The sequence below is a fragment of the Crocuta crocuta genome, unplaced genomic scaffold (genome assembly GCF_008692635.1).
Source record: "Crocuta crocuta isolate KB4526 unplaced genomic scaffold, BGI_CrCroc_1.0 scaffold273, whole genome shotgun sequence".
Lineage (NCBI taxonomy): Eukaryota > Metazoa > Chordata > Mammalia > Carnivora > Hyaenidae > Crocuta > Crocuta crocuta.
In genome coordinates this window covers 458,047-470,137 of record NW_027529425.1, presented here as the reverse complement: position 1 = coordinate 470,137, position 12,091 = coordinate 458,047, and the positions used below count along the sequence as shown (strand labels likewise).

At 47.8% G+C, this 12,091-nt stretch overlaps 2 protein-coding genes across 7 annotated transcripts in view; one reads left to right on the top strand and one right to left on the bottom strand.

Moving 5' to 3' along the window:
* Positions 1-5,772, bottom strand: part of ZCWPW1 (zinc finger CW-type and PWWP domain containing 1) — a 34,049-nt gene extending 28,277 nt beyond the window's left edge. For 2 of the 6 annotated variants that reach the window (XM_077758630.1, XM_077758635.1), the window contains exon 1: positions 2,643-2,750. The gene's annotated coding sequence lies outside the window, so the exon portion shown is untranslated. Of the gene's footprint in view, positions 1-166; positions 193-2,642; positions 2,751-5,239; positions 5,380-5,509 lie in introns of those variants that run through there. The other 4 variants (XM_077758632.1, XM_077758631.1, XM_077758633.1 and 1 more) reach the window with 4 other exon arrangements.
* A 115-nt stretch (positions 5,773-5,887) lies between these two features.
* Positions 5,888-11,658, top strand: MEPCE (methylphosphate capping enzyme). Its single transcript, XM_077758629.1, has 4 exons — positions 5,888-8,830; positions 10,419-10,637; positions 10,817-10,943; positions 11,061-11,658. The coding sequence occupies exons 1-4, from the start codon at positions 7,163-7,165 to the stop codon at positions 11,111-11,113; spliced, it is 2,067 nt and encodes a 688-aa protein (XP_077614755.1). The 5' UTR covers positions 5,888-7,162; the 3' UTR covers positions 11,114-11,658.
* Positions 11,659-12,091: the final 433 nt, after the last annotated feature.

The window sequence follows — 12,091 nt, the reverse complement described above, 5'->3', positions numbered from 1 at the left end:
TAGGGGTTTATTAGGCAGATTACCTAACTAGTCCTGATTGACTACAACCAAAATTCTATTTCTAGGAGAGCCAAAACTGTTTAGTCTTGTTTTAGTGACATGGGCTTAACATAAGCAACTGATTTTGGGGCCTGTTTTTAACAGATGGAAGTATAAATAGTAGTACTAATAGTAGTAGTAGCAGTAGTAGTAGTAGTAGTAGTAGTAGTAGCAGCAGCAGCAGCAGCAGCAGCAGCAGCAGCAGCAGCAGCATGAACAGTCCTGAGAGTTAAAAATGAGAGTGTTCTTCAGGATAAACTCATCTCACAAGGTTTTCCTAAATACTTAAAACACAAATAATCTGGCAATTCTCTGACTTAATTCAGAGGTCCCTATGCATAAAGAACCCTCCCTTTTAATATCATTATAATCTGTATCTTCCCTTTACTTAGATTTTCTAGTCTAATAAATTTTCCAATGTACTGGATTCTAGCAATCTCTAGTCAAGGCTCAGAAATACTTGGTAACCAGCAGACGTTCCCCAGAGAAGCTAGTCATAGGCATCCAATACTTTCACTCTATATCCTGTAGCTATCTACCTACTTGCAGATGTTCTCTACTACATCATGCTTCAGTACCACTATCAAAACAGGTGACACTTATTGAGCACCAATCATATTATTTACCCTTTACATATGTCATCTTGTTTAATTCTCCCAGTAAATCTAAGAGTTAGGTACTTTTTTACACCTGGAGAAATTAAGGCTTAGAGGGATTTAGAGATAATAGGTAATTGATAAATGGTAATTCAGGATTTGAATGCTCCTGATTTTAGTTTGCGCTATTAACTATGGTATGCTATATCCCAAGAGTCTAATTCAGTGCTTCACAACGATTTTGATATTATAACACATGTGGAAAGCAAACATTAAAAATACACATTGAAAAACACAGAAAATTCTGTTTCCAGATACTCTGGACTAAAGGACCAGATTTTTCACAGTGATAGAAAACTGAGGGTTGGGAATGGGGAGGTATCCAGCCACACAAAAGGCTGAAGAGATTTGTCTCCACACAGCAATGGGCCATTGGAGGCCCAGCAGAATGCCAAGACTCCTCTTGTGAAGTTGCAATAATTTATACATTTTTTCCAGTTTACACTTTCCACTATTGATAGTATTTCTACTCAGCAATTAGAAGAAAAATACCTTTATTAGCTTAAATTTCTTATAACTCTTCTACCCAGTTTTCTTTAGGCTTAAAGCACATATGCCATTCTTATTTTTATAACAATTATAACAAGTATTGTACCTCTGGGAGTGTCTGTAGAGGTCATAAAATGCCAGCTCCCCTTTTTACAGATGAAAAAAATGGGCAAAAAGCACTTAAGTGATTTGCCCAAAGCCTCAGTGTTAAGGATGACCCAGGCCTTTGCCTCTCAATTCTACCAATTCTACTAATAATACATCCATTCTTCTCAATGATTTTATTTATAGCTATTGGTTTTGAGTAATTTGAAGGCCTGGACCTGAAATTCAATCTTCCAACACTGTAATCTCCCATTATAAAAAGACCCCAAAGCAGCATAAAATGGATCTTATATATGAGATATGTATATGTGCCCTTTAAAGGTGAAAAATTTAACACCCTTGAATGACAAAATTATAGTGAACATTTGGTTGCTCAGGGTATAGAGTTCCTCTCTCTAGATCTCAAGATGAATTCAAAGGTATCTGGGGCTCGACTAAGTGGTGTCCACAGCATGGCCAAATGTATTTTCGAACTATCTTTTGGTATTTTTTTGTTCCTTGTCTTATTTCTATAAATGTGAAAAATTCAGATGTGCTGTTCTGCAGCAACTACCTTTCCTTTATATTGAGGGGCACATTTTCTCACTGTTTTCATCTTAACTCATCACCACCAACCCTTAGGTCTACTTACTCTAGGAAAAAAGGCAAGTGGGAAATTAAGGAAGAAACACTGCAGCAAATTGGTCTTCTTTCTGATAATTGCAAATAGAAGCTAGAAATTGAATAGTTAGGCTGAAAAATGAATATTGATTTGATCACAAATGACAAATACATCTTTTTCCAGACTCCAGAATTCCAAAAAGATCATAAGTCTCTAGGAAGGTAATATAAATTACAAGATGAGCTATTCTAAAAGGGGAAAAGCAAAATGAAAATTAGTGTATTTTAGAGGACAAAATTTGATTTTTTTAAATGTACATCTACCTAATATGCTTAAACTTATCCATAAACTATCTCTGGAAGGATACACAAGAAACTAACCTCTAAGGAATAGAAGTGGGTGGCTGAGGTGGAAGAGAGCTTTTTAATACACCCCCTTCTATATCTCTAGCATTTTGAAACATGCTTATATTACCACTTTAAAAGTGATTTTTTTTAATTCCAAATTCCTTATATAAAGAGTTCTGATCCACCTAAAAATGCATAATTTTCCATTATTTAGGTTCAAATAATCATCTAAACCTATACTGACCTCTCTAGGCCAAAGAGTGTTACTGGCGCTCCAGTAACCAACTGGATAAAATTGTGGATCATTATTCATAAAACATAGTAAAGTTATAAGCAGTGATACATAATAGTTCCCCTTAGAGTAGAGGGCGATGACGAACATTACTTTTAAAGAAAATCTCTAACCTGATTAATGGAGTAGGGAAAGCCAGGAGTCACTCATTTTATGACAACTCAAATCTCTGCTCCTCTGTTTCAGATGAATTTTCTTCTTCCACATAAGGAATATTAAAACATGTTGCAAAAAGAGAAACGTTTTTAAAACCAGACAGTTAATAAGCACACAAACTACCACCAATTTTCATCTGACTAGCCACTAAATAACCGGCCACTCTAGAGCCAGAAATAACATTTGAGGGGTTTTGTTGTTTTTGTTTTTACTTCAAATGAAACAGAGAGGGGAGAAATCCAATAAAGCTTTAAGGATGAAAATTTTAAAAAGTTCCATAAATCAGACCCTACCACTCAACGTAAAAAAAGAATGAATAAAAAGGAAAAAAATAACTTAGAAATAATGAATGAAGGCAACCAAGGGAAGGTGAATGACATGTTCCAAAAAAGAGATTTTCTTTCAATTAGAACACTGAAAGCCATCACAGTGATTTTAAGATGAAATCCTCTCCCTCAGCAGTTTTCAAAGTGTGATCCAAAGATCCCTGGGGGTCCCCTCCATGTTCCAACTGCTTATCTGTATTAGGCTGGATTTTCTCATACATTTCAACCAAAAACAAGATATCATAACAGACTGAATTCAGAAACATGAAAATTCAGCTGTCTTGTTAAGCCAGACATGAAAGAGATTTGCAAAACTGTAAAACACCACCATTCTTCACACTAAATTTTCTTTCATTTAGGAAAATGTTTTTCATAAAAATGTTATTTACGTCAACATATAATTATTAATTATAACTTATGATTTTAAAATCAATAAATAACTTAAATTTTTCTCAGTTTAAGTTATAATATGTTAATATCAACAGATATGAAAGATATGCAGCTCTAAAACAATCTTTGGAGTCCTTTGAAAAAGAATATAAGAGGGCTCTGAGACCAATAAGCTTGAGAAATCTAGCTAAATAACAATTCAGTCTTGTCAGTATTTTTCCAAAACCATTAATCCTCCTCCCCCTATTTAGAATGTGTTCACAAAGTTCTGTCTCTTAACCACCCAGTTATCCCTCTTTATATTATTTTTGGAATCCTTGTCTAATAAAAGCAAACCCTTTAGAATTGTCCTCAGACACGCAGTCCACACGGGCTCCATGAACCTGGAAAACTATATTTAAAATCTCCTTTACGCTGGGGCACCTGAGTGCCTCAGTCCCTTAGACTTCTGACTCCAGTTCATGATCTTGAAGTTCATGGGTTTGAGACCTGCCTCAGGCTTTGTGCAGACAGCTTGTAGCCTGGAGCTTGCTTCAGATTCTGTGTCTCTGTCTCTGCCCTTCCCCAGCTCATGCTCTCTCTCAAAAATAAACATTTTTTAAAAATCTTTTTTTCAAATCTCCTTTACACTGGAATCTGATTTCCTTTTGACATTAATGTCTAATGCCATGTGGACTCCTGCTTCTTTTCATGCCACTATTAAGGGTCTCATGCTTTACCGACTGAGCTAGCCAGGGGACTCATGCCATCATTAAAAACCATAGGGGTTTTTTTCCTCCCCCCATTTCCTTATTTTTCTTCCTCAGCAAGCACGATTTCACAAGAAAGAGAGTAAAAACAGGATTCCAGCTACTTTCACTACCCCAACCTAACATAACAAGATACCGTGGTAACTACCTAAATTAACCCTGTACAAAAATCTTATCAATAAATTTATGGGAGGGGGGGGTGCCTGGGTCGTTCAGTCACTTAAGCTCCCCTCTCTTGATTTTGGCTCATGTCATGGTCTCAACAGCTCGTGAGATTCAAACACCCCCCCACCGGCCACACACACACACACCTCAAGCCTGCTTGGGATTCTCTCTCTCCCTCTCTGCCCCTCCCCCACTCGTGCGCACACGCATGCTCTCTCAAAAATAAATTTTAAAAAAATAAATTAACGGTGAACTAAAGCTTATTGGTTCAGAGGGCAAGGAAGCACAAAGATATGGCCACTTAACACCAAAGTACAGGTTGTCTTTGCTGAGTGCTGATACTCTTGCCGCCGGCAACACTTCCACAGGTGTCCCCTGCCCACCTCATATTCGCCTTTGTGTTGTTTTCACATTCCCCCGAACCCCTAGATCCCCGCTCCATCTCCCCTCACATGGGTGCCAAGGTCTGAAACAGTAAAACGTCTAACTCCACGTTTCAAACCAGCAGTTAGACCTTTTAGCGATCCCCGTTTTCCCTCTTTTCTCTCATCAATTCTCTTAAGGGTAGCAATTAATATCAGAGGTACCACAGAGCCAAAAGTCCATGACTCCCCTCAGTGGCTAAAACAGCCCCTCCTCCACCTCACGAATCCCCAAGAGGAGATAATTTCCTCAGCTGCCCGCTCACGCCCGCGCCGGCACCCCCACCCCTGGAGAAGGCACTAGGATCTTCATTCCCCCTAAGTCCGTCCTTGCCCTCCAAGATATTGGGTTACTTTTGTTTGTTGAGGGTAGGTTTGCGGGGGTTAGAGATTCTAAGGAGGAGTAAGAGTTGGCTGTCGCCCTGAACAGAAAACTTTTCCTCAGGAGACAGGACTGGCAGAGCCCAGCACTTTCATCTAGAACCAGAGCAGAACCAGCTACCTTCTGGAACGAGGAGAACCTAAAGGCGAGGAGTAGACTGAGCCACTGCAGCAATTCTGCAAACCCCACCAACCTCGACCCAGCTTTCCCGCCACCTAGGAAAGGCGCGAGGCCACGCACAAGCTCCGTTCCCACCCCAGGGGCGTGATCCCGGGACTGAGGCGCATGCGCAGCTGAAGCTGCTTCAGCGTTTGCGCAGCTGTCATTTCCGCCATCTTCCAACCGAATGCCGCGTAAAACTACAAATCCCATAATGCTCCGTGGCCTCACTTTCTTAGGCGGCAGGAGCAGCGCCTGATCGTTCGTGAAGCACATCTTCCGTTTACTAATTTTTCCGAGTTCCCCATACTGCCTTTTCCTTCCTGTTTTCGTTTCTTGATTCCTAGTCTTCCTTTAGTTTCTTCCACGCCCTATTTTAGTTGAGAGTATCCGTCACCACACTCTCGCCTCTCCCGCGTTCTCCGCCACAAGGACCCGCTCCCTAAGCCCTGGCGACAGGGAGAACGCGCAACCGGTGGAAAGGGCGCCGAATAGCTTCTTCCCCATTGGCCGAGGCAGGGGGCCCAAAGCAGACCAACCCTCTTCCCCGCCCACACTCGTTTTTATATAAGGCTGCGCGAAGTGACCGTGTGCTTGGGAAGGCCTGCGTGCGAGGTGGCGGTGGTAGTAGTGGGTGTACTGCTATTGGTGGCCGTGGTGGGCGTCGGATCGCAGTCCGCAGGCTGGGGAATCGCACACAGGCGTCGGGTGGTGGGAGGAGGTGTTGGTGCCAGGGCTGTGAGTGTGGAGGCGGAGAGGAGGGCGTGGTATCCTCAGGTGATCGCGATTGGGGTAAGGCGGAGGAGCGAAAGAACGACTCGGCCATTTCGGGGGAAGAGGAAGTTGGACAACATCGGCTGTTTTAGTGCCTTTTTTTTTTTCAGTTCAGCAGAGAATATTTCTCAGGGGGGTGAGTTACAATGACTTATTGTATTTCGCTGAGAACAGTTTGTAGGAAAACCGCCTGTACGCTCCTTTCCTTTTCTCTTTTAGGTTCACCCCTCCGTTCCCTGGGAAGATTTTCTAAGTAGGTGGGGGGGGCAAATATGAATAATTCATGAGGTGAGGTCCGCCCCGCTCTTTGGCCACGCCCCTTTCGAATCGTGCTGACGCACTTGCGTGAACCAAATATTAGGAAGCGACGTAACAGTCCCCGCCCCTAGGGTGGAGGGCGGGGTGTCATCTCCAGCACGTGCTGTTTCTACCCGCGCAAGCCCAAAAGGGTGTGCGCAGGCGCTGCCCGCCAGGGGGAGGAAGGAGGCGGGGTGGGGAGGTTGCTGGGTTTAGAGCCGGGCGGAGACCGCCGAGACTCATTCCTCAGGAGCAAGGGTCGGGTGTCAAGGAGACCTTTTCACACCAGCTCCCCGTCCCCCGCCTACGGTGGGTGGGATCGCGCGGCAGAGACAAAGGATATCAGTAGGGACGGACATAGCTGCGAAGGGAAGTAGGGTGTCAGTTTGGGGTGGTGGGCTTTGGGGAGGGCTGAGGTGGGCTATATTTAAACTCCCTGAGCCGTTAAGTTGGTTCGTACTCTGATGCGCGCGCAACCAGGGTGGTGGCGGAGTGCGCATGCGTGGTTCAGGGGCGAGAGGAACGCGCTCTAGCAGTGCGCGCTCGCGGCGTATGGTAGTGGTAGAGGAGAAAGGGGTCGGCGCACGCGCGGTTGATTCCTCGAGTTATTCGGTTCTCGCGGGCATCTTGTTTTGGTCTCGCGGGCGAGTGGGGCGCGCTTCGGGGGAGGTGCTTGGGCGCGAGACTAGGCGAGAAGAGCGGAGCTGCGCGCGCACTCGGGGAAGGGGGAAGGGAGCGTGCTCTAGGGAGGGGGGGTTAAGCCCCCTAGTCCCCTCCTCGTTGCCCTCGCCTGGGACGGAATAAGGGGAGGAAATGATCGAGATGGCGGCGGAGAAGGAGCCGTTTCTGGTGCCGGCCCCGCCGCCGCCGCTCAAAGATGAGTCGAGCGGAGGGGGCGGCCCCACGGTGCAACCGCACCGAGAGGCTGCCTCCGGGGAGCTCTGCGGCGGGACGCAGCGTGGGCCGGGCCCGCGCGCGCATTCGGCAGGGGCCCCGGCTTCTGGGGCTGGCAAGGAGAGCCCTGGGGCTACATCCACTCGGGGAGGCCAGTCGCAGCAGCATCGAGAGGACAGCCCCCAGGCGCAGTCGCACGGGGAGGCCCGCTTGTCCGATCCCCACGGGCGAGCCGCTCCCCCTGACGTGGGGGAGGAGCGACGGGGAGGGGGCGGGACAGAACTGGGCCCCCCTGCCCCTCCTCGGCCCCGTAATGGCTATCAGCCCCACCGGCCCCCTGGGGGAGGTGGGGGTAAGAGGAGAAACAGTTGTAATGTAGGAGGGGGTGGTGGAGGCTTCAAACATCCGGCCTTCAAGAGGCGCAGGCGGGTTAATTCAGACTGTGATTCTGTGTTACCCTCCAACTTTCTCCTGGGGGGCAATATCTTTGATCCACTGAACCTGAATAGTCTCCTGGATGAGGAAGTGAGCCGCGCACTCAATGCAGAGACCCCTAAGTCATCTCCACTTCCGGCCAAGGGGCGAGATCCAGTGGAGATCCTCATCCCCAAAGATATTACTGACCCGCTCAGTCTTAATACTTGCACTGATGAGGCCCAGGTAGTACTTGCATCGCCACTCAAGACTGGTCGGAAGCGGCATAGACACCGGGGACAGCACCACCAGCAGCAGCAGGCAACTGGAGGGAATGATAGCCACTCTGTGCTCCCTGCAGCCCCCCTCACTCCCTCACTCCAGGGGGAGGGCACCACACAGCAGCAGCGGCATAGGGGCCAGAACCGGGATGCCCCCCAGCCCTATGAACTCAACACAGCCATCAACTGCAGGGATGAGGTCGTGTCTCCCCTTCCATCTGCCCTACAGGGTCCCTCAGGCTCCCTGTCAGCCCCTCCAGCTGCCTCAGTTACCTCTGCACCCCCGTCTTCCTCCTCCTCACGACATCGCAAACGTCGCAGGACTTCCAGCAAGTCAGAGGCAGGGGCTAGGGGTGGAGGCCAGGTTCCTAAAGAAAAGGGCCGAGGGAGTGGGGGAGGCCGCCACCACCACCTCTACCCACTACCTGCAGCAATCTTCAAAAAGCAACAATGCAAGTTCCAGTATGGGAATTATTGCAAGTACTATGGTTACCGCAATCCTTCCTGTGAGGATGGGCGCCTGCGAGTGTTGAAGCCTGAGTGGTTTCGGGGTCGGGACGTCCTAGATCTGGGCTGCAATGTGGGCCACCTGACCCTGAGCATTGCCTGTAAGTGGGGCCCATCCCTCATGGTGGGCCTGGATATCGATTCCCGGCTCATCCACTCTGCCCGCCAAAACATCCGACACTACCTGTCAGAGGAGCTGCGTCTGCCACCCCAGACTTCTGATGGGGATCCAGAGGCAGAGAGTGAGGAAGGGACCACAACTGTTCGAAAGAGAAGCTGCTTCCCAGCCTCACTGACAGCCAGCCGGGGTCCCATTGCCGCACCCCAAGTGCCCTTGGATGGAGCAGACACATCAGTCTTCCCCAACAATGTTGTCTTCGTCACGGTAAGGGGGTATGAAGGCTCTTGGGATAGGAGCCAGGTGTGAAGATGAGATTAAATGGGAACAAGACAGGAAAGTTATGACCCAGAGAGATTTCTGCATGCACTCCTTGCTGAGAGAACCAGATCAAGAGAAGGGTCTGAATCTGTGACTGCCTCTGCTGAGTGTCTCTCTCCTCCTATAACCTGGAAAACTGGGAGCTCTACCTGGGCTCCTTTGTCATGACTACTGGCTCCAAGATGGGGTCCAACTCCTTTTGCCCTGTTCCCGGCCTAGACTGTAATCCAGACCAGTCCACCTTCCCTTGGGGGATGTTGCTGATGCTCTCGAGTATAAGATTTGGTCCAGACTGAAAGTTTGCTCTCCAACCCACTGGATGAAGGTGCATGAAAGGATAGGTGTCAGACATGGAATGTCTTGGGGTGGGAAGAGGAGGAGGGTAGTGGCTGACTAATATTTTGAGAGGGACTTAGATCCAGATTTGGTTGAAGAGTATTGGTGGGCAGGACTCTAAGTGTCTTGGCCTTAGATCATCTCATGTTGACCCTAGATGGTGAGATGGGCAAGAGTCAGAGTCTTCTGCAGGAGGGGAGGGTATTGAGTCTCAAGAGTGTCTAGCTCCTGACTGCACATAACTCTCCATAAAACACTCCAGTCAGGCCATCTGCAGGAACAGTTGGTGATGTGTTGGGTTAAGCCTGCAAGAATGGACTTTGCAGAGGGTGTTGATGAGCTTATCATCTAGAAAAGGTTTCCAAAGGGATGGGGCTCTTCTCTCAGAGAAAGGAAACAGGCCTAGAACTCTGCCAGCCTCAACTACAGGGAAGGAACCACAGGTTTCCTTTGAAACCTGAATTAGATCTTTTTGCATTGACGTTGAGTAACTCAGTTTAATGTTTGTGGGGTAGGAATAAGTATTGGATGGAGTCTTCAGAGAACCTGTGTTTTTTTCTCTTAAGTTTCACACCAGTTTTGGAGACCTCGTGGGTAATTTGCTCAGTTTAAAATATCCAGGCTCCCTTTTTATGTTTAGCTTACCACCAGTAGAAAGGGCAGGAGGGTAGAAAGCAAGACAGTGAGACCTAGGGCCCCTGGCTGGCTCAGTTGATAGAACATGGGACTCTTGGTCTCTAGGTCGTGGGTTCAAGCCCCATGTTGGATATGAAGCCTACTTAAAGTTAAAAGGGGAGGAGGGGTGCCTAGGTGACTCAGTCGGTTAAAGTCTGACTCTGGAATTCGGTTCAGGTCATGATCTCACAGTTTGTGAGTTCAAGCCCCTTGTTGGGCTCTGCACTGACAGTGCAGAGCCGGCTTGTGATTCTCTCTCCCTCTTTCTCTGCCCCTCCCGTGCTCATTCACTCTCTCCCTCCCTCTCTCTCTTTCTCTCTCTGAAAATAAACTTTACAAAAAGAAAATGAGACTCAAAGAGGGCACCATTTGGGAGTTAGTCTGACAAGTGTCAGAGAAGATTGTGGCCAAGGGCTAAGGTGAGGCTGTAGGACTTTGTCTTAGGGGCTACAGGGTGGGTTGTGTGGGAGCAGTGGTTCTTTTTATTGCCTCTGTTGACCTTGCTATCAATTCTTGCCCTCAGGGTAACTATGTCCTGGATCGAGATGAACTGGTGGAGGCCCAAACACCCGAGTATGATGTGGTGCTCTGCCTCAGTCTCACCAAGTGGGTGCATCTGAATTGGGGAGATGAGGGGCTAAAGCGCATGTTTCGCCGGATCTACCGGCATCTACGTCCTGGGGGCATCCTGGTCCTAGAGCCCCAACCTTGGTCATCCTATGGCAAGAGAAAGACTCTCTCGGTGAGTTGGGATATTGGTGGAAATTGGGATAGCCTTCCTTTAGTTGAGGCAAGAAAGGCCTCAAGGAAGCAGAAAGAGAAGTACTTTCTGAACAAGGTGAATAGGCCCCTTGGGTGGGCATCATTCCATGCCAGGGGAGAAGCCAGCAAGCTGAAGTGATCCCTTGCCCTTCTCCCTAGGAAACAATCTATAAGAACTACTATCGAATCCAGCTGAGGCCAGAGCAGTTCACTTCCTACCTGACCTCCCCAGAGGTGGGCTTCTCCAGCTATGAGCTTGTGGCTACACCCCACAACACCTCCAGAGGTAAGCTTGGCTGACTTGGGGGGGGGGGGGGGTGTTGAGGCTGGCCCTGACAGGCTGCAGACCTTGTGGAGTCTTGAAGTCCTGCCAACCCCTACTGATTGCATACTCTCTCCTCAGGCTTCCAGCGTTCTGTGTACCTGTTCCACAAGGCCCGTTCCCCCAGCCACTAAGTGGCCCCTTGAACAGAAAGTGTGAAGAAGCTGCCCACTGCTCTTAAGGACTTGGGGGAAAAGGAAAGTACCCCAAGGTCCTTCCTTTTTGGCTTCAAAAATAGTTTCCTTTCTCAGATCTGCAAAGAAAGCTTCTCTTATGTTGCTGTCCCAGCCTCCTCCGTCCACCTCTGCAGCAAGCCCATCTGTGCTGGAGTTACCAACAGCTTCCTCTCCAACCCCCCCCTCCCCCCAGCTCACTGGGCTGGATGGCATGGACTGTTTGCTGACCTCTTCTCCTCGGGTATGGGAGGTGGCGGGTATCAAGTTCTCTAGCCTCTTCCTTCTTCTCTCCGAAGGAGATTCCCATTTCTCCTCAGCCCTTGTCCCTAGCTGCGTTTCAGTGGACCACAGACAGACGGACTGAGGGTTAAGGGGGAAGTTTGGCAGGGAGGCATGCAGGTACTGTGAAAATCCTTCCCTCTGCTGTCCCCCATTGGGAAAAGGGGTTGGGTCTGGAATGTAAGAACAGCACAATAAATTGATGTTCAGGGCAGTGGCCCCCACACTGGTTTCTGGCACTTTCTAACTGGTGGGGAAGGGATGGTGCCTCCCAGTAGAACCTTTACTTCCTCTGTCCAAACGAGTCTCAAGAAAGAGGACAGATTTTTTTTCAATGAGTGTTGAATGCTAGTCACATCTACACACAAACACGACTCTAGTCAGGAAGAAAGGATATAATGTGAATTCTTATGTGAAACTTGGAAAAAAAAGAGCCCATCTCCCCTCAAAAACCTCATTGACCAGAATTTTTTTGTGGGAGCTTTGGACAGAAAGCTAACTTTACAACTTTGGAAGAATGAACAGCAGAGCTGAAGTGTAGAACTAGAAAAAGGCACTATGGACCAGACTGCCCACCTGCTCCAGGAACATCCACCACGCACCTGTTTTGTAATGTGCAACTAGATGGATAGGCAGTTTAACTAACATGAAGCTCTT

What these genes read in the sequence shown, in the direction of transcription:
- MEPCE (XM_077758629.1), top strand. Translation starts at nt 7,163, where the DNA reads ATGATCGAGATGGCGGCGGAGAAGGAGCCGTTTCTGGTGCCGGCCCCG. An exon ending in GCAAGAGAAAGACTCTCTCG is followed by an intron (nt 10,638 to 10,816) that starts GTGAGTTGGGAT and finishes CCTTCTCCCTAG; the next exon opens with GAAACAATCTATAAGAACTA. An exon ending in ACCCCACAACACCTCCAGAG is followed by an intron (nt 10,944 to 11,060) that starts GTAAGCTTGGCT and finishes CTCTCTCCTCAG; the next exon opens with GCTTCCAGCGTTCTGTGTAC.